The sequence below is a fragment of the Oryctolagus cuniculus genome, chromosome 16, assembly GCF_964237555.1.
Source record: "Oryctolagus cuniculus chromosome 16, mOryCun1.1, whole genome shotgun sequence".
NCBI lineage: Eukaryota > Metazoa > Chordata > Mammalia > Lagomorpha > Leporidae > Oryctolagus > Oryctolagus cuniculus.
The window spans coordinates 34,634,058-34,658,776 of NC_091447.1; the positions used below are offsets into that span (position 1 = coordinate 34,634,058).

A 24,719-nucleotide genomic window follows, 5' to 3' on the forward strand; every position below is an offset into this window, starting at 1 on the left:
CCTTTGGAAGTGGGTTTGGAAGTGTGGCCTGGCCTGCTCTTTTTCCCTGGCCTCATGTCAGGAGGAGGCTTGCTGTAGCCCCATGCCTCCAGGGCACATGGCCTTCAGGCCCTGTGCTCTAGGCTTCCTGGCCCAGATATAGGCCTAGATGCTCTTCCACATGGCTGGTTCCTGGTGCTTGGTATAAACCCCTATTCATCTCTCTCCCCTAAATAAAGCCCGCACTCTCCTATGCATCTTTCTCAATAAATAAAAGCTTAAAATGTACCATGCTGCCTCATTTATCTGTGCCGGTATTTAGAATTCTCTAAATATTAGGCAAGAACCCTCTTGGGCTTATTAATATTGGGGATTTAGTAATAAGCCCGTGGTGAAATCGTATGACACCCCAAATTCTGGTAGCACATGTGGCACCCCGGATAGCATTTCTAGGGAACTTTAAGGGGCCACATTTTAGTGTAAATTTTAGGGGGTCTTCTCCGATTTCATAACATTCTAACACATATTTAGCTTTTTTCTTCATTAATTTTTTTCTTTCTCACATGTAATGCTAAGACTATTAAGTGCTTAATAGAAAATTAATGATGAATACTACAGGAAAATCAAAGCCCAATTCAAATTTGTCCTTTGCTGAAGAATTTCTATACTGACCGAACTTTAGCAAATAAAAGCATTCTACATTTACAGCTCAGTACATTTTTAAGCATTTTTCAAAAACACTTGTCATATTGAAAGAGAAAAAAATTCTTAAGTTGTTATAGATAATGTATCTGTCAAAATATCACAATATATCTGTCAAAGTATTAAGGGAGAAAAAATTCTTTTTCAATTCAGATAAAGAAGAGGAAGCTGTAGATTTATTTGCTGTTCTATTGATAAATAATACAATATTACATTAAGGTATTGAGCACATTTTATTTTGTGCACTCAGTAATTATGACCTGATGACACTGAAATTGTCAGGGCTTCCTACTGCCATGGGCCTATCATGCTGCCATTCAGACAGCTGCATAGGTCACTTCATACCCTTTTAATTATTTCCATTTGTCTCCTAACTGTAGTCACAGTTGAATAGTTCAGAATAGTTTATCTAATTCCTGATTAGTAGAAGATTAATTTCTCTTTAACATTAAAAGATAGTGATTTTTATTGACTGCTCCCTGCTTTCTGCCTTTACCCATTGTGCTTCTCAGTGGCATTACAAAGAACCTTCTGGACGTTAGTGAATGGCATTAGCAATTGTTTTTGTAAGCATCTGTGGATTCAAAGGGTGACCATTAAAATCCAATAAAATGCAAAAACCCTGGCTAACACCCAAAATTACTCTCATGGGATTTGTTTCATAGGTAATTTGCATTATGGCACTAATGAGAAGAAGGCCCTACAGATTTTACAAATGAAGCAAAGGGCTTTTAGTAAAATATCTTCACATTATGAATCCAGCTTAGTCTTGTGTGGCGATTTTTAACACTCTTACATCATAACCTAAGTATTCTACATCCTTATTTCACCAGCCTCTCACGGTTCTTTTTTAAAAAAAGTAATTAATTTGAAAGGCAAAGTTACAGAGAGAGAGAAAAGAGAGAGAGATCTTCCATCCACTGGTTCACTCTCCAAATGGCCACATCAGCCAAGGCTGTGCCAAGTCAAACCAGGAGACAAAACCTTCTTCCAGGTCTCCCATGTGGTTGAGGAGGCTCAGGCACTTGGGCATCTTCCACTTCTCTCCCAGGTGCTTAAGCAGGGAGCTGGTTTGGAAGTAGAGCAACAGGGGATCAAGTGGTCCCCATATGAGATGCCTCTGTCACAGGTGGTACCTTAACCCACTATACCACAATGCCAGCCCCTCTCAGTTCTCATACAGATGACTTCTTTTTTGACAGGCAGAGTGGATAGTGAGAGAGAGAGAGAAAGGTCTTCCTTTGCCGTTGGTTCACCCTCCAGTGGCCGCTGCGGCTGGCGCGATGCGGCCAGCACATCGCGCTGGTCCGAAGCCAGGAGCCAGGTGCTTCTCCTGGTCTCCTATGCGGGTGCAGGGCCCAGGGACTTGGGCCATCCTCCACTGCCCTCCCGGGCCATAGCAGAGAGCTGGCCTGGAAGAGGGGCAACCAGGACAGAATCCGGCTCCCCGACCGGGACTAGAACCTGGTGTTCCGGCGCCGCAAGGCGGAGGATTAGCCTATTGAGCCACGGCGCCGACTACAGATGATTTTAAAGATGTCATGTTTCAGTGACCATCTCTGGCTACTACAAATACCAGATGCTGTCTTATTTGTCAGGGATTCTTCTACTCAGGTCGCAGGTGTGGGATTGTGCTTTGTTTTGTCTTTTCTATAGAGTTATTTATTCATTTGAAAGGCACAGTGACAGGAAGAGAGAGCGAGCCAGGGAGAGAGAGAGATCTTCCATCCTACTGGTTCACTCCAAAAATGACAACAATAGCAGGGGATGGGCCAGGTCTAAGCCAGGAGCCCAGAACCCTAAGGTTCTCATGCCTGCTGGGATCCAAGTACTTAAGCCATCATCCACTATGTTCCCCTGTGCCTTAGCAAGACACTGGATCAGAAGTAGTGTAGTAGGGACTCAGAAGGGCACTCCCATATTGGATACAAGCGTCCCGGGTGGTGGCTTAAGCAGCTGCACCACAGTACCCAGCCATAGGATTGTTTTTTATTAGAATTTTCAGGAACAGGTAAGAGTCATTGGCAAAATTTGGAAGAGGAATACATCTCCAATGAATAAAATAAATCTCCAATTTACAAACAGATTTTAGTTTAACAGTTTTTGCTTCTAAGTCCTTGTGTAGAACTCAAGACACATCTGATAAAAATAATTCTGTAGACAATTCATGCCCACTCAAATATAACATAACTAGAATGTATTTGTTTTGTAATGGAATTCTATCAAAAATTTTATTGGTTTAGTATTACAGACTAATTAGAAATAGAATTCATTGAGAAATTATCCCTTATCATAGTGGATACTTGTATTTGATGGAAAATATGTTTAATTAGACAAGGTGAAAAAGCAATAATTAGTCTTGCAAATAAGGTGAAATGAAGTCCTGATTTCTCTGAAAAGCTTTTTTAGTTTGGTAGTATTTATTTAATTTCTAATGGATTTAGAATTTTAACTTCTCATATGGTTGCATAGCTAAGCTAATATTGCTTTCATAGTTAACTTTAAAGACTTGGATTTTTTTTTTCTTTTAAATGTCAAAAAAAGGAGGCAGGGGGTGAGGGGCAGATTTGACTTAAGGTAACTGGCTGCAAGTTTAAAGAGCCAAGGACAGCAGGGATGGGCTCTGTGGTTACTTAGGTACAAAGAGAAAGCATAGCCTGGGGTCAAATTTAAATAAAGTGTGGATACCAGCACTATTCTCACACAGGCTCCCTGAGGGGGCAGTGGAGGTGATGAGGGAGAGACAAGGAAAATTTCCTGCAGCTCCCGGTCCTGTCTGGTGTGATGGATAAGCATCTGCCATGATCATTTAGTCCTCATATCCCTGGTACCTCATCTCTACCCCCTGACAACATGGTTTGCAAACCAGACTCCATGGAGCCCCTCTGGCAAGGCTGTCAAACACAGCTTGCAATACGTCCCATGCATCCATTTGGCTTCCCTTTCAGGCTTTTTAGGAAGAAAATGTTCCACTGCCTAAAATAAACTTCATTGCCAAGAACAAATCATTATATGCAACAATAAAAAGTAAAGGAATTTGAAACTTTCCTTTACCAGTAATTTCTGTTCCCATCCTTTCTATTAGCCTCTGACCCCTCATTCCCTCTAATAGCACAGGGGAAAAATAGCACCAGTTTCAATGTGAGATGGTAATCTTGTCCATGTCTTTGATGGTCTTATTGATACAACCCTTACTTATGTTGTGTTACAAGGTTTTGCAGTTCACAGGAATACAGGCCATTTGCTTGTGCTGATCCAGATGTAGACCCCTATTATATTCCTAAAACCTTGCAAATCCAAGGATTTTAAAGGTCTCTATTGCATTAGCTCAATTCAGTTTGCCTTTTTCCTTCTTCAGATTTTCATCAGAATGGACCAGTAGTGAACACACCTTCGCATAAAAAAAACTTTTATAAAAATGCCTGAAGAAGGCATTATATATTAGACATAGTTATATGGGCTCAAAAAGTAAACCTGAAAGCACACCAACGAATTAGTGTATATGTGAAATGTAATTTTTGAAAGAAAAAACTTTACTTTCAATATTTTATTGAATATTTTATTTTCAATATTTACTTTTAATCTATATTCCATTTCTACATGGTTATATTAAAAGTCTATGTAACCCTTTCTGAAAATTTTAATCTGCATGTAAAACAAAATTGACTCCTTTTTGATATTTTAAAGAGATTTGAATTTAAAAAAAAAAACTCAAAAACTTATCTACCTAAAACTCTCTCTTCCTTTTGCTAAAATTTTTACTAGCATAAAATTACCCATAAATTTGACCTTTAAAACTTTGAAACATAAAATAATACAAGAAAAACTTTCTGAAGCTTTTAGAGTTTTGTGTTTGGTTAGCTGTTTTTTCATTTTCTTTCACATCCAGAGACAGACAAAAAGAAAAGAAACTATTTTTTTAAAAAAATCTTTAAATTCTTTTTGGTCCAAAAAATATTCTTAAAATTCTGTATGGTCCAAAACATGAATCCACTTTTAAAGCATCCCGATCAATACCTGTATGGAGGGTCCAAACAGATTTTAGGAGAAAAGGTCAATGATTATGAGAGTGCAGCATCCAAGTCATTCTCCTAGGGATTCACGTTATGAAAAAAGAGAGAAGGAGGACAAAGAAAGAAGGAAGGAAGGAAGGGGAGGGAAGGAGAGGGAAGAAAACAAGCCTAGGGGAATGAGAACTGTTTACTAGCTTCCTAGTTTGCTGTAGCAGTTTTCCAACTTACAAACAAATGTTTTTGTTAAAATTGTGTTTAGCACTTATTAGAATCCCACAAATTAGTATTTAAGGATCTTCCTTTGGAAATAGTTCTATGACAATATTAGATTTTCATTGATTGAAGAGCAGTGCTCTGTATTGAATCAAGTTAAAAATCACTCTAACAGAAGCTTCAAAATTAATTTATTTCCCATTACTTCATAATTTAGATACTCTCTTAAATATATTTGTCTTGATATAAAATCCTACAAACTTTTGGCTTGCAAAGTAAATTTGTTTTGCTTGCCAAAATGAATCATTTGGACCCTATCTCTAATTTTTAACACCACATTAGTCAAAATGGTAAATGTTATATTTGTAGAGAAAGTCAGCAAATGCCTTAATCTATGATAATATTCCCAGGATTTGTTAGTTTGATAGAATATCAAACTATAGATACCAGTGCTTACATAAACAATGTCATTGCCCTTTTTAGCAGACTAGCTGAAAGTGCAAAGCACTTCTCACACTAACTACCTGGAGTTAAGCCCTGCTTCACAGGTTAAGGACTCAGCAGTTCACAAGACACCAGCTGCAAGTTTGGAAGCCGTCAGGGTGCCAGGGCAACCTTTCCTTTTGACAAGCTGGCCTCAAGTTTCTGGGTTCCCAAGCAGCCTCAAGCTCAGGCGTTCACTGGAATGACTCGCAGAACTCAGGAGAACATTATAGTGACCATTGCAGTTTTATTCTAGCAATAGGATACAAATTAGACCAGGCAAGAGAGACAGGTAGGAGGAGTCTGGAGGATCTGAAACATGAACCATGCTACCCATTGAGCCAGGAAGCATATGCAGGTGAATTGCAAACAGTCACCAGAGCTTTGGGGACCAGAGTGAGTGAGTTGTTGCCCATGTGATTGACTTAGTCTTTCCCTCCCTGAACATCAGGCAGATGTCAAGTGGCTCAAGGCTGTCTGCCTCTAATCACAGCTCCTTCCTATCTCTTTAGCATAAACTCTCAGATGAGGCGACTTTTTAAAAGTTCATGAAAAAGTGGAAACAAAACCTAGGTTTAATTTGATGTAAAATTTTCAAATCCATGCATAATTTTCATAAGATGCATTTTCCAAAATTTTTTGAAGACCTCACCTATCCATAGAGTTCACTTTTTTTACATCAAAATAAACTTTTACTTTAATTCCATTCTTCCATGAACTTTTTGAAGTACACTGTGTGATCCATGGAGCCCAGCATGAATAAGAAAGTTTTCTGGGGCTGGTGCTGTGGCGCAACAGGTTAAAGTCCTAGCCTGAAGCCCCGGCATCCTATATGGGCACTCCCGGCTGCTCCTCTTCCGATCCAGCTCTCTGCTGTGGCCTGGGAAAGCAGTAGAAGATGGCCCAAGTCCTTGGGCCCCTGCACCCACATGGGAGACCTGGCAGAAACTCCTGGCTCCTGGCTTTGGATCGGGCCAGTTCTGGCCGTTGCAGCCATCTGGGGAGTGAACCAGCAGATGGAAGACCTCTCTCTCTGTCTCTACCTCTCTGTAACTCTGTCTTTCAAAAAAAAGTTTTCTCACTTGGGAAATTTCCATGATTAGACTATGCCTTCCAGAAATGAGACAAAAACCAGCTAAATTCTTTATTATACTACAAAAAGCTTTAGAGTTTTCTACAAGAAATTGTTTGACAATGAACTTGTACATAGACATACCTAAATGAATCCAAATGTGCCTGGTTTTGGGGTAAGCTCTCAGTACTGAAATTGCAAAAATAACAAAACATCACAGCCATTCATACTGATGTTGAAATGTTGAGAAAATCTAGAAATACTTAGCATATATGAAGATAGATACCTTCATATGTATATAAAACATAAATATAAATTAAAACAGCATTTCATTGTAGTTATATAAATTTACCTGAGCCATTCACTATAATAAATTGTCAAATCTTGATTTGTAACTTTTTATCCAGTGAATATGAGTTTGATTAGAACATTGGAATGTAAGATTTGGTTTTAAACATAATAATTTGGATTTCCCAGGTTATGAAGTTGCCATTTTTTTTCTAGTGTTTATTTATTTGAAAGTAAGAGCAACAGAGACACAGAGAGACATAGAGATCTCTTCCATCCACTGGTCCACTATCCAGATGCCCACAAGAGCTGAAGCCAGGAGTCAGGAAGTCAAGCTGGATCTCCTGTGTGTGTGGCAGGAACCCAAGCACTTGGGCAGCATCTGCTGCCTCCTAATATGCAAACCAGCAGGAAGCAGAATCAGAAGTAGAGGTGGGACTCAAACCCAGGACTCTGATGCAGGGTGAGGGTGCCCCAAGTGGTCATTTCCCCAGCATCTGCCCCACTAATATTAAGTAATTGCTAAAGAATAGAGGAACCATTTGGAAAGTGTTTACAGAATTATTTTTCTTGGGGCTGGCTCTGTGGGTTAAGCCAATGCCTGCAGTGCTGGCAATCCATGTGGGTGCCAATTCAGGTCCCAGCTGCTTTGCTTCTGATCCAGCTCCCTGCTAATGTGCCTGGGAAGGCAGTAAAGGAGCCCAGGTTCTTGGGCCCCTGCCATCCACGTGGGAGACCTGGAGAAAGCTCCTAGTTCCTGACCTCCACCAGCCCAGACCTGGCCATTAAGGCCATTTGGGGAGTTAAACAGTGGATGGAAGATTTCACTCGCTCACTCTCGCCCTCCCTCCCTCTCTCTCTCCTTCTCTCCCCCCTATCTAACTTTGCCTTTCAAATAAATGGCTAAATCTTTATAACAATTGTTTTATTTCAAATTTTTTCAAGTCTGTGAGAACCACTATGGATAAAAATCTAACATTTTATTTCTGGTTGCAGTCATGTATATGTAATATACTTTTAAGCAGGATTTTTGAAGTCACTTCTGGGATTAATCCTGATATTTCAGATGGCATGCCAGGGTAACTCATTCACAAAGCTGTAAATCAGAACCAACCAGTATTTTCCATGTGCTCTCAAAATGAAATATTTAATCCATCAACAGGGAAGCTTTCAACAGCACAATTTAGTAATTGTGAAGGTGGTTGAGAGCTATTTTATCTGTATATTCATGACTCAAATGAATGAGGTGATTGCTATATCTCAACTGCAGTATGTCCTCTGTTTGCCACGGTAAGCTTGCTGGTGTTTTGTATTTATTTCATCCTGAAGCAATAGTCAGAATAGATATAGGGTTCAAAAAAATAAGATCAGGAGTCAGGCTTTTTTTTTTTTTTTTTTTTGACAGGCAGAGTGGACAGTGAGAGAGAGAGACAGAGAGAAAGGTCTTCCTTTGCCGTTGGTTCACCCTCCAATGGCCGCCGCGGCTGGCACGCTGCGGCCGGCGCACCGCGCTGATCCGATGGCAGGAGCCAGGAGCCAGGTGCTTTTCCTGGTCTCCCATGGGGTGCAGGGCCCAAGCACCTGGGCCATCCTCCACTGCACTCCCTGGCCACAGCAGAGGGCTGGCCTGGAAGAGGGGCAACCGGGACAGAATCCGGCGCCCCGACCGGGACTAGAACCCGGTGTGCCGGCTCCGCTAGGCGGAGGATTAGCCTAGTGAGCCGCGGCGCCGGCGCATTTCATTTTTTTCAAATGTCAAATTTAGTGTCGAAATGCTAAAAGTTTTAACAACCTAATTGTGAAGTCTTTTATTTTATTCCAGCATTCCTTGGGAATTATAAATTGCTACAAGATGTTGGCAATTTATTTAGCCTTAGCGTGCTTCTGATGTTTTTCTGTATTTCCATCTTTCATGACTGGTGTTAATTGCCCTCAGAAGCAATCTTAGCAGAGAGGGCAAGGGAGTGCTTACGTAGCAATTCTCTGGTAGCATTAAGGATTTTAATGGTGCTAGATAAACATGACACACCATTATCGAATGTTGTTACACGTTGGAAAATAAAAATAGGATACTGAGCAATATATTCTTCTGCAGTTTCGCCTTTATCCCAGTTCCTAATTTATGTCTTTTAACAGTTTAATAGATTGTGTTTTATTAGAGAGGTGTTTTCTGGAATATGCTATTGGAAAATCAGACACAAAAGTTTTAAATCTCCTTCCTCAATAATATAAATTGAACCTGTCTGAAGTCATACGTGTTACTTCTCACTGATGCCATAATATTTCAGCAGACAAAACAGAAAGAATTTCCATGTCTGTTATTCAGTGAAGAAGTGGCATGAAAGATCATGTGATTCTGTTTTCAGTTACAGTGACTAAATAATAAAAGGTTAGAGGCTTAATTTTGACAATCTTGTTACAGTTTTCCAAAGTGGAAAAATGCAATTCTTCTAGAAATATTTCAATATCTTATTGCCTTTGAAATGCTAATGTCCTTTGCCATACTCATTGATAATATTTGGAAATGATTGGGATTTTTTTGAAAATCATTGTACTTTTACAATTATTATTAAGTGATTGGGTCATAGAATGCCATTGCTCTGGCATTACTAAACTATTAACAAAAACTATTAGTAACCAAAACCAAAGCATATTATTAGCTCTATCAGAAGTATTCAATAAATTTATTTACTGGCTATGCTATAGGAAAAAAGAAACGGCATTTGAAATAAATTTCCATCAAAGTACTGAAGAGGGGTCATATTTTCACACCTCAATTCATAGTCAAAGCATAAAGTTCCAGTAGGTTACTAGAATCTATTTGAAGAGGAGCTTCGCTTTTTAAATTGTAGGGAACACTTGTAAAGTACTCCTTCCTTTCTTTGTCATACTTTCCTTTGCATCATTTTCATTACTTCAAAGGCCTTCTTCAGTATCATGATTACATTCAACACTTAGCACTGGCCTTTCTTTCTATCTTTAACAGTTCAAAACTGACTAAGCACCATTTAGTACATCTAAATGGAATGGGACAAATCCCTACTTCTGAAAATTAACTGCATCCTGCTCTTCATGGCAAATTTCTGGTTCCATTTAAAATTGTTTTCTGTTTAAATCAGGTGATATCGTCTGCATATCCTCTGACACATCACTTTATCTCCTAGGAATACACCCAGCAGAAATACTTATTATGTGTCGCTCCCCCTCTTCATGGAGGAACGACACTAAACCCTGCGCTGTTCTTTTGTCTGCTCGGCCCTCCCCGGGTTTGCTGCTGGTTCTTCCCGGGTTGGCTACCGACCCTTCCACCTCCGTGGAAGGGCGGTTCCCCCTAGTCACTTTCCCCACTTCCGCAGGAGAGTGGCACACCGCCGGCCGGCTCTCTCGGGGGCTGTACAGGTGTTCCTTCAGATAGATGTTCCTGGTGCATGCCGTCTCTCTCCTCCTTTATAGTCCTCTTCCACCAATCCCAACTCTGCTACCCACACGCCGAGTACGCTGCTCTCCTCCAATCAAGAGCAGGTCCTGCTGTTTATTGGTTGAACTGGAGGCAGCTGTGTAGAAGCTGTTTCTTCCTCTCCCAGCGCCATATTGTGGGAAAGCAGATGCATAGAATAAGTCTTAATTCCAGTAACTTAGTCTAGTCCGAGTTGCTCCCAGTTGCTCCCCACAACTATGTATGTGTTTATATGTGATATAAGTATATATCGCAACATAGGTTAAAGAAGGTTGATCAAATGAATGTACTCCATGTGATTCCATTAACATAAAATTCTAGAAAGCGTGTTGTAGATTTTAAGAAGTCAGGATAGTTGTTGCTCTTATAAGAAGTGGCAGTGATTGGAATGGAACACACAGCAGGTATCTGAAGTGTGGATTTCATGACTGCATTCAGTGAACTTTATACTTAAAAGATGCACTTTTGTTCATGAAGACCACAATAAAAATTTTGAAACAGAGGGTGAATATCTTTTATAAGTATAAAGAAAAATACAGAGAAAGGTTTGCCACAATCTGTTTATCTCCCTGATTTTACTGGTTCTACCTGTGTCTTACAGCAGTGTTCTCTCACTTCTGTCCTACACACTCACACTCACACATACTGAGCTCAAGAAGAACTAGGGGAATTGAGTAAGCTCAATGCATTCCATTAATGTTAATATCTTCATTGAATTTATACTCTGATTACCATTGGAGGAACTGGGAAAAATAGAACCTCTATATTTCTTGCAATTGCATGTGAATCTAAAATTATCTTGACAAACTGAAATTAACAAAAAAGCGTGGAAAAGGAGTTTAATTAAATGCAAGAAAATAGATTAAATTCCAAAAATCAGACCTTATCCCATATGAACTATATCAGAATATCTATGCTGGCAGTGGGGAAGGGATAGTGTACATTTTATTCATCCCAGGTAATTTATGATTACACCAGACTAGGAAATACTATATAGTAAATTGGCCATCAATTTCACACCACAGTAGTTTATGGAAAATGATATTAAAAGCTAAATTTATTTTGGTGAAAAACATTGAAATATATGCATAGTTTTTAGCAGCATGGATTTTCTATGAATTTTTGAAATATTAGTCTATAAATTATATTCATTCTCATAATCAAGTCTCTGCAGTTGATATAAAATGAGAAAGCATTTTCTTGTACCAAAAACTACCTCTCTCCGTAGTCAGAGGACAGTCATGCATTTGATTCTTGAGCAGAGGAATGTCCCTTTCCCTCATGCCTGGAAACCAGTAGTGATAAATCCACACTGTGACAACATGCCGAGTTTGTAGTGAAGGACTTTTCAAGGAAAATGTTTCCATTTCCTAAAACAAATCTGTCCAGTGGCTCCCTGCTTTGATGGGATGGGTATTGGACTAGACCTCCAAAAACCTTTCCTCATCTCTCATCCTGTGAACTTGGGCTTTTCTGTTCTCTCTCTGCATTTGTTTTCTTCTCTGGCCATTAGACTACCCATACCTGCCCAACTGATGTATGAGGTTTTCAAGAGAATCAAATGGAGACAAGATGTGAAGTTGCTCTGAAATTGACAGCACTAGGAAAAGGATGAGGCGTTATTTATTGAACAACCTTCATATTTCTTCTTCAGACTTGATTTTCAAAGAAGGGAGAACATAAGGTGCCAAGTTAAATGGGTCCTTTCCAATATCATTTGAAAGAGACTGGCTTTTCTTGAGGAAGAACATTTATGGACTTGGGAACTCGAACTTGTTTGACATCAACAGTTTCCTAGAGAACTCTAATTTTTGTTAATGTACCATTCTGACAGCATGAGAAAAATATGGCAGCAGCCAGGTTATTGTCAATTAAGCACAAGCTGTCAGAAAGTGGGAAATGTTGAAATACGGTGAGCGCGTGCATCCTAAGCAGATCGTATGGCCGCCGCTCAGCTGTTATGTTACCGGAGTCAGGCTGTGTGTGTGTCGTCTTCCTGCAGGATCTAATTTGAGTCCCTAACAACGGAGCCATCTCGGTATTTGCATGCTGCTGTCAAGTCAAACTTGGACCTCCTGAACCAGCTAGAATGGTGGGTGGCAGGGGCGAGTGACAGGTGGAGGGGATTGCTCTTGTCTCCTTTTCCTGCACTCAGGTTACATTGAAGAGGCTTGCATCATCCCCTGCCCATCAGACTGCAAGCTCAGCGAGTGGTCCAACTGGTCGAGATGCAGTAAGTCCTGTGGGAGCGGCGTGAAGGTCCGGTCTAAGTGGCTGCGTGAAAAACCCTACAATGGAGGAAGGCCTTGCCCCAAACTGGACCATGTCAACCAGGTATTTTCTGGCACGGAGAGCAGTAGGATACTTGATTCTCCTCCAAAATGGATGAGTAAATAATAACCCCTGCATAAGAAACTTGATCATTTCATCTTTATAATGTCTGAATAAACATGTGGACGTTATTACTACCCAAACAAGATGTAGTATTTCTGAATTCTCTGGAGATTCAGCACCCTGAAAGTGCATGAATATGAATATAATTAAATAGAAAAATGACAGCTATCATTCAAATAATGTCAAGGTATTTAGTCTGTCATAAAACTGAATCTAGCTTATTCATCCTTAGAGTTTCCCTAGATTCTCAGAAAAGCCATTTCAATTACCTGTGACTTAAAATCAAATAAAAAAAAGACTTCAGTTCTAAACTTAGGAAAAAATATGATGTTTATTTACTTAAGTTCATTTAACATAAAATTAATTGAGAAAAAAGAAACATAAAGATCACCTCTAAATCATTACCAGTATGCTGTCAATTTTGTGGTTGGTCTTTTACAGTTTCTTTTGGAATGTTATTGAACAGATGTGTTCCTTGCTAACTACTGTTAATAGTTATTACTTGTATTCCAATGCAGATCAAAAGTAGAATGGCTAAAGGGGAATTGTGACTAACCTACATGTAAAATAACATATCAGACAATTATTAAACTGTTTGGTCTATAAGTGAGTTTACAAAGAATAAATTTCACATATTGTATGTAGATGTTGTCTATTGGAATCTAAATCACAATACAGCGAACCACGTCCTTAAATACTAAAGTGTTTCATACATCCATAGACTGTCTAATTTTAATCTCCTAAGACTCTGCTTACCAGTACACATCCTTTGCTGCCCAAGTAAAACAATGCTGTGGAGAAAATGGACGTTTTGAAATAAAGTAAATAAAGATAAAAGACAGTGGAGAATTAAATTCCTTAGGAAGTACCCTCAAAGAATCTCCATTTTTCCCAAGTTGCTGAATTTATCCTTTTCACTCAACAGAGGAACAAGTACTCCACCACTGCCATCTACTGGTAACCAAGCCTCCTAGTCATAGAGCATTTTGTATTTCGAAGATATTAGTGAATTCTTTCCAAAGAAGAAAATTCAATTCCATGGCTTGAATTATACACATGTAATAAAGATAATTGAAATGAAATGTTAACAAAAATACAAGAACTATTTCTTTAGCAGTTTTGAAAACTTTTATTTTTAATAGCAAATTTAATATTGATAAGTGGTGAGTCACCGCTTAATAAAGAAAAATCACATATTTACTCATACCTGTTAGACTTTAGTATGTATGGGTAGACAGACCTGCAATAAAAATAAACTGAATTTGTCTCATCATTTCATGTAAGATTAAATTTACAATGGCTCAAGACTTTATTCTAACTTGAGTTGTCTTGCTATCAGAACTCTTTGACCTAAACTATTTCTCTGTAACATTCATACTCTGATGTAACCTTATGGCTAGTTTGATAGGGACATCTATATGCTTGTTATCAGCCTACTGGAGGTATATCAAAGCACTTATAACTGAAAACCAAAGCTAAAATTTGAAACAGGCTTTTGAATATTCAGCCTTGAGCATAAGTGTTCTGTATTTAAAAATAGAAATATCTAAGAATTTATGTATTAGTGAAATATTCAGAAAAATAAAATGCAAGTTTTTGTATTAATGTTGAAAATTGTAAATCATACAGTTTTTACTATAATTCACACATTCCTCAATAAAATAATCAGTAGTTCATTGACTTGGAAATGATCTCTGAGCTTTCATTTTCCAGTTGAATAAGCAAATCCTCAAATCCTAGTTTCCTAAAAAGCAGATGGATCAATTGATTAAGACTGAGCTTGCTTATAGATACATCCATATACAACCAATAGTTCAGTCATGAGTTGGTTCACGAGTTATTTGCAATCATAGCTCAGTTCCCCGTAATGTGTATTTTGAGGTGATTCTGATTTCAAAGATTATCTCATCCTGTCCATCTAATGCATTCCTTTGCTGTGCTGTTTGTAATACTTGTTTATTTAACTTACTTTTCAACAATAAGTAGTTGGCTTTTCTCCCCTAAGGCCTGAAAAAAAAGTTCCAATCCTTTACCAAAAAAAAAAAAAAAAAAAAGAATAAAAAACTCTTTCATATATAGGTAATATATGAAACATATGTTTAGAACATGTGTTCTGTTAATATACTGACATGTTTGTTTATCTTTGTCTTCCTGCTTTTTCTTCATTCCTGTTGAACACTTCTCCAGGCACAGGTAAGAACTCTTAAAACTCATGTTTTTTAATGGATTTTTTTTTTTAATTCATGATTTCTGAGAATGGGTTTCTTTTCCTGCAATCGTCATTTATAACATACAAGAAGAAAATACCACATTTTTCCTTCCTTTTTTTCTGTAGCTTCTCTTTTTTATCTCCTAGCATAGTTACCGAGTTTCCTTATTTTAATACCAGGGCTTGAGGGGAAGGTGAGGGGCAGCAAGCTTCACTCACTCACCCACAGGGCAGTGGCTCCCTTGCAATGCTCTCCTGCTTTCCACAGAGAGGGGGAAGGTGCAGGTGGGCTGGATACCCGCAGGAGAGATTCCTGTGAATTGATTTGTATTCACATCCAAGAAGGAGATTAAAATGAAAGCCACCAAAGGATTAGGAAGAGCATCATTTCACCGTCAGTTTTTCCCTTCCCCACACGTGGTAGAGTGGTGTTTTACTGATCTTTTAACACAGCTCCAAACCTTGGCGTGATCACTTACGGCAGTAATCATAAATAATCTCTCTCCAATGGTGCATGTTTTATTTCTATTGGGATAGCTCCACTTTATTCCCTTCTCTTGGGCTTTTTAGTCCCCTGGAAATGGCACAAAAGAATGGCTCCAAAGGGCTGTTTAAAACTGTTTTCTATATTTAACGGTATAAGACATTCATATTTTATAGTGTCTGTGTGTATATGTGTGTGAAGAATAGAAGGTAGAGTTGGACTATTGTAGGTTACAAAAATATTACACAAGATTTTTCATTAATGGCTAAGTAAGTGGGTTATGGGCCATTTATTTCCTTTGTTTAGTTATTCTTCTGACTGAGAAAAGAGCTTAATTGGTTTATTGTTCCAAAACCCCGGAAATCAAACAGGCCACTCCAAATGTGGGACTGGATGCCTTTATGGACCCCAGAGCACAAATAACTTGCTTTGTTTCATATGTCCTTGCTTCTTTGAGCCATAGTTGGGTAAACTGAGACCAATGTCAGACCTTATTTCCATGCCTTAAGTGATCGAGGGCTGGTTTTAAGATGGCTTGATTTTATACTTCTTATCTTTGAATTTAGTTTCCTGAGTGAAACATACAAAAATTGTGTATTCTCATTATTATGTGGTAACTTTGAAAATTTATGGAATATGAAATTTAAAAAATCTTGAAATCCATGCATACTTGCTCCATAATACATTTTTAAGATTTTATTATTTTATATAATTTTTAAATTTTTTATTTTAATCTTCTTTTAGTTTTTAACAGATTCAATGTGCTTTGTAGATACAATTCTAAAATCATAATGATATTCCCTTCCCCCACCCTTCCTCTCTTTTCCACCCCCTTCTCCTTTCTTCTTCCTTCCTTTTTTTTTTTTTTTAGTTTTTGAGATAACACAATTTAAATTAACATTAAAATTAAGTAAAAAGGCTTAACCATATAAGAAGTTTAACAAGTAAAAAGCAAAAAGACCCTAGTTTAGTGGGAATATAGACAATGCCTATAAATAATAATTGAATGGGAAAAGGAGCATTTCACCCAATTTTAAAGTGATCACAGATCATTAAAACTATAGTAGTATAACTTTCTTAATCATTGGTTTCACAAAGGTATAAGACAAAGTTTTACAAAACTGTATTTGCAGCAGTACTGATACACACAGACTTTTTTCTATATTAATTTATGTTTCAAATGTTAGCTCCCACATATGAGTGAGAACATGCAGTGTTTGTCTTTCTGGGTCCAGTTTATCTCACTCAAAATGATGTCTTCCAATTGCATCCATTTTGATGCAAATGGTAGAGTTTCATTATAGCTGAGTAATATTCCATTGTATGTATATACCACATTTTCTTTACCCATTCTTCTGATGATGAACAGCTTGGTTGGTTCTAATTGTTGGCCATTGTGAACAGTGCTGCTGTGAATGTGGTGGTACAGGTGTCTCTCTGATACATTGTGTTCAAGTCTTCCTGTTATACACCCAGTAGTGGGATTGCTGGGTCATATGGCAGGTCTATATCTAGTTTTTTAAGAAATCTCCACACTGTTTTTCACAGTGGCTGCACTAATTTACATTCCCACAACAGTGCATAAGTGTTCCCCTTTGTCTACATCCTTGTCAGCATTTGTTACTCTCTGTTTTGGATTTTAGCCATTCTGACAGCAATGAGATGATATTTCATTGTGGTTTTGATTTGCATTCTCCTGGTGGCTAGTGATGTTGAGCCTTTTTAAATATAATTGTTGGTCGTTTGTATTTCTTCTTTTGAGAACTATTAAAGTTCTTTGCCCATTTCTCAACAGGATTGATTGTTTTTTGTTGTTGGGTTTTTTAAGTTGCTTATATATTCGAGATATTAAGCCTTTGTCAGGTAGCTGGTTTGCAAATATTTTAACCTATTCTCTTAGATGTCTCTCTTTAAAAAAAAAATGGGCCCGTTAGTTCGTTAATCAGTCTCCCATTACTTTTTTTTCTTAAAGATTTATTTATTTTACTTGAAAGTAAGAGTTACAGAGAGGCAGAGGCAGAAAGAGAGAGAGAGGTCTTCCATCCACTGGTTCACTCCCAAAACGGCCACAATGTATGGAGCTGAGCCAATCTGCAGCCAGGAGCCAGGGGCTTTTTCTGGGTCTCCCACATAGGTGCAAGGGACCAAGAAGTTAGACCATCTTCCTCTGCTTTCCCAGGCACATTAGCAGGGAGCTGGATCAGAAGTGGAGTAGCGGGAACTCACATGGGACGCCAGCGTTTGCAGGCTGGGGCTTTAACCTGCTGCGCCTCAGCACTGGCCCCTGGATATCTCCTCACTCTATAGATCATTTCCTTTGCTATGCAAAAAGCTTCTGAGATTGATGGAGTCCCCTTTATTTAGTTGTTGTTGTTGTTGTTGTTACTTGTGCTTTGGGGGTCTTATGCAAGGTGTCATTCCCTGTATACACCAGTGTCTTGGAGTATTTCCCTTACATTTTCTTCCAACAACTTCATTTTTAGTGAACATTTTGAAGACACCCTCATTTATATGTGGATTTTAAATTGTTCTGCTCTAAAATAGTTATCTTTTAATTTAATTTTTCCAAAAATTTTTTGAAGTTCTCTCGTAATATTTATGTGGAAAACAGGCTAAGTTGTATTTATTTGACAAACAGCTATATTTGTATAGTCCTATAATTCATCCATCCACAAAATCTGTATTGTACTTAGCATATGAGCCACCTGGCCTGAGTATGGGAGATGCACAAAACTGTGAAGAATACCAAGTCCAGGAAATTACAATACAGTCCCATAAGGGTCAGCCCAGGAAAGTAGGTAGGCTACCTGATGAGGCCAATATACACAGAATACAACACTCCTAGCTCTGCCCTTTGCCACTAGATTTCTGTCTATTCCAACCTAGAATATGCGCTGGAGGGGGAGGATTAAGGTAGCTAACAATGAACTGATGACTGAGGTGGTGTGGACGTCTTCCCACTCACTCCCCAGGACTCCCTGAGATCACAGAAAGCCCTGTGTGTTGCAGGTCTATGAGGTTGTCCCGTGCCACAGTGACTGCAGCCAGTACATATGGGTCACGGAGCCCTGGAGCGTCTGCAAGGTGACATTTGTGAATATGAGGGAGAACTGCGGAGAGGGAGTGCAAACCAGAAAAGTAAGGTAAGGCCGAGCGTTATCACACAAAGATGCAAGACACAGAGTCGCCTCCCAACTGCATGTGTGCCCCACACCCCTGCAGGATCCCGAGTCAAACTATCTTCAGACTTTTGTTTGGGGAATCTGTGTGTGTGGGAAGCCAGAGGACCTGCTTCCTGCCCTTGTGGCTTTGGAACTTTCGCTTGCAGATTGTCGTGAAGGGAAGGAGTAGCACATTGAAGCCACAGTGAACCAATGCAGATTTTCAACTCCAGTAACTTTTCTTAAAGGTCACATATATCACTAAGTGCATTTTTTCAATAGATCTGTTTAAACTCTGGATCCTTTTTATCAAACTTTGAGTACTCTTGTCTCATCCGGGGATCCTTCCTTCGAAGCCCCGGCTGCCCATTGCCTGTCACTGGCTTTTCTATGGCAGCCCCATGGGGATATTGTGATTTAAACTAAAATTAAATAAAATGTAAAATGCCTGTCCTCAGTCACATTAGCCATATTCCGAGTGCTTACCAGCCACGTGTGGCTGTGTTGCTGGGAAGCATAGATAAAGAAGATTTTGGTCATTAAAGAAAGTTCCATCACATAACGCTGCTTTCGTAGCACTCCAAATACCCCTTGCTCTGTTGAAAAGAGTTTACATTGAATATTTGCCACCTTTATTAAACTCTGTGTGTTTCTCCAAACAGGGAATTTGTCAGATTCTTGGGAATCCCCTAAAGCCTAATACAAATTTGATAGTTATTCAATTTTCCATAGAGCGTTTGTGTGGGGAGCAACTGAGACTAGACTAAGTTACTGGAATTAAGACTTATCCTATGCATCTGCTCTCCCACAATATGGCGCTGGGGAGGAGTGAACTTCTACGCAGCTGCCTCTCGCCAATTTGACTGATGAGCTGCAAGAGCTGATCCTGCTCCTGATTGGAGGAGAGCAGCGTGCTCGGCGTGTGGGTAGCAGAGTTGGGATTGGTGGAAGAGGACTATAAAGGAGGAGAGAGACAACATGCACCAGGAACATCTGAAGGAACATCTGAGCAGCCCCCGAGAGAGCCGGCCGGCGGTGTGCCGCTCCCCTGTGGAAGCGGGGAAAGTGGCAGGGGGTGCCGCCCCTCCACGGAGGCGGAGGGGTCGGCAGCCAACCCGGGAAGGGCCGAGCAGACAAAAGAACAGCGCAGGGTCCTGTGTCATTCCTCCGCGAATGGGGGAGCGACACATCTGTCCTACGATCCTTAAGGGTTCTAAAACTCTGTCAAACAAGTGCATGAGTTTCATCTCAATTTTCTAGATTAGAGTCTCAAATACAAAGTAATGTACCAAAAACACCCAACTTGTCTGGGAGAATTCAAACTACTAGAGTTTGGGATCCAAACCCAAGTCTCTTGTCACTCTTTTGAACTATTCCACTTTCTCCTGACCTTGGTCAGGTCACGCTGTAAAGACAAATATAAAGCATCCAGAAGTTGATGATCCTGTGTTACGAAGAAGTTTGTTGTCACCAATAACCAATATTCGTGAATTTAGGATTGATATTTCTCAAATAGAAAAATTAGAATTAATACTATAAAAGGTTTGCATATAAACCTATGCAAAGCTTTGTTACTTGTGAAAAATATTCTATTTGCTTTTTCAAAAGCCCAGCTCAAGTCTTAATTTGTTTTTCCTCTATGAACAGATATGGGGTGGGGGTGGGGGGTGATAAGTAGAACAGAAAACAAAAGAAAAAGATGGAGATTCTGTTTTCTACCAGTGTTCCAAATAAAACTTTTTTCCCATAAAATTTAAAAATATTTTTCTTACCTTAAGAATTTGATCAGTGTCTTTTTCTAGTGAATGAGAGAAAAATAGAGATAAAAACACTGTTATTCTAGCTTTCCTTCACCTGTCTGTGTACATGTCACTTTGCTCTGCTTGCTAAATGGATTTTCTCAACATCTCCAAACACTTTTCAAATCAATTTATTTTTCCAGTAAACATCATTAATGTAAATAGAGGAAAGAGAAGGTCAATATTGATTGTGGTCTCTGATCATGTAATAGTGTTCCTATCTCTTTCTGGCTGAGTAGTGCAGCTCCCTGTCCTTATCCTCTGCTAATTAAGGTCAAAATGTCCAATTTGAATGCAAGCATTCAGGTGACATTTTGAATGGGTGAGTCTATAAACTAGCAGGTTTAAATCTATCCACTTTCTTTCTACTAGGATGGCATGGCATACCAAGGAGTGAGTAGGAGTGGTGTGTTCTGGTGGGAAGGGATAAAATGGACGTTTTTTATAATTGTCAGCACGTGGGGATGATGAATGGACTACAGTACTGTTCTTGTTTGAATCCTCAGCAACGCACCCCTCGAGCCCTACCTGTGGTGGCCCCAGGCTTCACCCTTCACCTCCAGTGCAGTCCCACGCTACATACTCCTAGTACAGTTCAGTTCCCTCACGGTATAATTCCTGCTTTTCGGAAAGGAGAAACGCAAAAAATGTGAAGAATTCAGATAAAGTTAAATTACTTTCCTTTGGGCTCAAAACTTGATCTAAATATTGATTTTTATATTCTAGGATGTTAAAAATATTATTAATTCCAAATTAAATAAGTAAAATCCAACAATGAAGGCATTTTTAAGCAACTGTGGCACATTCAAGTAATGAAATTCAAACACAGTCATTAAATATATATATCTTAGAATACTAATAGCATAAGAGGTTCATAATGAATTGTTGATTTTTGTCAAGTGGTAAATAGGTAAAATTTGATCCTATTTCATGAAATGCAAATATAAGTTTAAATAATAGTCTTTTGCTTTTTGAAGATTTTATTTATTTATTAGGTAGAGTTACAGACAGATAGAGGGAGAGACAGAGAGAGATCTTCCATCCACTGGTTCACACCCCAAATGACCACAATGGCTGGAGCAGGGCTGATCTGAAGCCAGGAGCCAGAGGTTTCTTCAGGTCTCCCACATGGGTGCAGGGGTCCAAGCACTTGGGCCATCTTCCATTGCTTTCCCAGGCCATAGCAGAGAGCTGGATTGGAAGAGGAGCTGCTGGGACTCGAACTGATGCTCATATGGGATGCCGGTGCCTTAGGTGGAGACTTAGCCCACTACACTACAGCACCAGTCTGGATAGTTTGTTTTTTAAAAGAGTGGTTTAACTCTAAGGGATCGAATTATGTGAATTTTTACTATTTTTTCCTGATTTTCCTAAAAGGAATATATTACTTGTATAATATTAAAGAGAAAAGCTTTTGAAGGTAAAGTTTTATGTACATAGCTATTTAATAGAGTATTGGACATCCATGCTTAACTGTGGATCAATAGCAATTTTACAAGTTAATCCTTATATAGGGTGTCAGCATCTACCAAGACTGTAACCTTTTCTTAGCAGCAAATCCAACACAGAAATGCTGTGTCAGCTTCATGTCTTCCTCAAGCTGTTATGAACAGAACATTCTTTAAATGTTTTGAAAGTAGAAAGATCCAAATGACCATTCCTAGAATATTTGTGATATTACAATTGTGTTTTTTTAATAAAAAAAATAAAGATTTATTTATTTATTTGAAAGGCAGAGTTACAGAGAGGCAAAGGCAGAAAGAGAGAGATCTTCCATCTGCTGGTTCAGTCCCCAAATAGCTGCAACAGCTGGAGCTGGACCCATTGGAAGCCAAGAGCCTGGAGCTTCTTCTGGGTCTCCCACATGGGTGCTGGGGCCCAAGCACTAGGGCCATCCTCCGCTGCTTTCCCAGGCACATTAGCAGGGAGCTGGATTGGAAGTGAAGCAGCTAGGACTCAAACCGGAGGCCAAATGGGATGCTGGCACAACAGGCAGTGGCTTTATCTGCTACGCCACAGCACCAGCTCCTGTAACTTCTTTTTGCTTCTGGCTTTCTTTCAAGGTTAAAAGCAAAAAAGAGGCAAAAATTACATTAAATGACAAAAAAAAAGAGTTAATGACTCTAGTTATCTTTGATGAGACTTATTGAAACCCGTCCTGTAGGGATTGCGGTGTGCCCAATCTTCCATCACTTTTGAATCAACTCTGCCTTCTCTATGGAATCTATTATTTTGGTGAGAAGGAAAAAAATGGATTTATGCCAGAATTGCTCCCTTCCATGAATACCATTGGACTACTCATTAGTTCCTGCCTCATATATGAATGTAAATGACCTCTTGTTCCCAAGGAAGTTCACCTGATAGGCAGCATTGACATCTACCCAGTGGCTATTACATAAAAGGTAATGATCTTGCATGAAGGCATATATTGAAATCATTCAGCTTTGAAGGAAGCAGAGATCCTTTTATGTCTTCATTTTGGAGAATTTTATTTGTGACATATAAAGCTTCCTGATTCCCACCCCATGATGGTATCTTCAGGAAAACCACCATGCTGGGGATTGGCCATTGTTCATACTGTTCCAGTTCCTTCACTGCTCTCTATGATTTCTTGCAGGTGCATGCAGAATACAGCAGACGGCCCTTCTGAACACGTGGAGGATTACCTCTGTGACCCAGAGGAGATGCCCCTGGGCTCCAGAGAGTGCAAATTGCCATGTCCCGAGGACTGCGTGATGTCTGAATGGGGTCCGTGGACCCGATGTGTTTTGGTGAGACAATTCACTATCTTACTAATACAGAGTCTGTTTAATTCCTTATTATTAAAGCTTAAAATAAATCACTAAGGAATCCATAACTTCCATGTGAAATCCATGTGGCATGTGTCCCAAAGCTAGGTGTGTCCTCTCAGCCACTTCATTCCATGTGCCATTTAAAGTCAGTGTTTCCTCCCACACTGGGACAGCTGGACCTCTTACAAGCTTTATGCTCCTCCCCAGCCCATCCTCCTAAGCCAGCACAAAATGCTTACAGTTTGCCTCGTAAATACACAGCATGATGCAGGCTGCAGTGGCGATAATGATCTCTCCAGGTAAGAGGGAAAAAGAATGAAGCCCTGGTAGAGGGACTTTAATCGTCAGGTTATTGTCAACCCTTGCTTTGTGCCCAATCCATTTTATTTAAATGGTAGGAATAATCTTTCACACTGTAGGGGTACTGCAGCAGGGGGGCTACTACTAAGAAGCTAAAGATCCTGGGTAAGAAGCCAACTAGAGAGACCTAAGCCATATATCCGTGTCTTTCCACACACTGACTCTGTGTCTCTTTGGGTCTGAAGAACCAGCTGAGAATTTCAAATTACAAAGCTTCCAGATTTCCACGGTCAGTAGGAGCTCTTCCGTGGACTCTTGGCAGAAAATCATTTGAAATAAAACTGGTTGCTTATGTAGGAAATTTGGTTTGTCCTTGGGCAACTATGTAAAGCTGTATTTTTTTTAAAAAAAAAAAAAAAAAGGCTTCAAAAATATGGAGAAAATGTATCTATTGTGAAATTAATTTGTTGAAATATAGTATAGGACAGTTTCAAGGAAGAGTTTATGATGCATGTGTTCTAAGGAAATCAATTTTGACTTTCCATCAGTGTTAACACTATTAAAGATGCTGATTGGTTGCAAAACAGGGCTGCCAGTTGACTTAAATATATGTCAAATTGCAATAAAGAAGCAACTGTTTAACAAGAGTATTCAAATGGTTTTCTATTCTAATTGCATAGCATCAGAACTCAAGTTACCCCAGACAGCTGGACTATATTCCACAATGTCTAACTATACCTTTAATGGAGAAATTCCTACTGCTACAGATTCTGGGGCAAAGAGATTCTATTTTTATAAGATAGGGAATAGAGAACTTGGACCCCTTCCTGTTATGTATTTCTGTTGGGCCATCACAAAACACACCAAACACCAGGGTAAGGGAAAGGGTTTATTGGGGAAAACTCAGCAGACCGGAGGGAAGGATTGAAGAGGGAAAAAGGGAGAGAAGGAGAGTGTAAGAGAGAGACAGAGAGAAGAGGAGCTAGCAAGGAGAGGAGAGAGCCAAAGGAAGAGAGGCGAGAGGAGAGCAGAGGAGAGGAGCCAAAAGAGAAGAGAGAAGCCAAGAGAGCCACGTGTTCAGGAACAGGCCCTTTTAAAACTTTGCCGGAGGGCGGGCAGAGAAGCAGGAGCAGCAAATCCCATTAGGATGGGGGTGGAGCTTGGCACATGTAGTTGGGCCTTGTGGCCACCTGGCTTTCAGCCATGGCGGCGGGAACTGGGGCATAGGATATAAATCAGGGTGTAGATCACGCCATAGATAAAACTGCAACTGCGCCAGTTTCCTAACACTTCCTATTAAACTTATGAGTTGGGGGTTCTAGTAACAGCAACCACTAAACTGGAATTTTGTCTCTTTGGTTTATGTTTTAAAT

The 24,719-nt window shown here is 39.4% G+C and overlaps 1 protein-coding gene across 1 annotated transcript in view; it reads left to right on the plus strand.

Annotated features, from left to right (window-relative positions):
* The window catches only part of THSD7A (thrombospondin type 1 domain containing 7A), a 451,027-nt gene that overhangs the window by 394,009 nt on the left and 32,299 nt on the right, over positions 1-24,719 (plus strand). Inside the window, exons 14-16 of the mRNA XM_070059784.1 lie at positions 12,363-12,541; positions 18,304-18,437; positions 22,872-23,025. Coding sequence (XP_069915885.1) covers positions 12,363-12,541; positions 18,304-18,437; positions 22,872-23,025 — 467 coding nt within the window. The remainder of the gene's footprint in view (positions 1-12,362; positions 12,542-18,303; positions 18,438-22,871; positions 23,026-24,719) is intronic.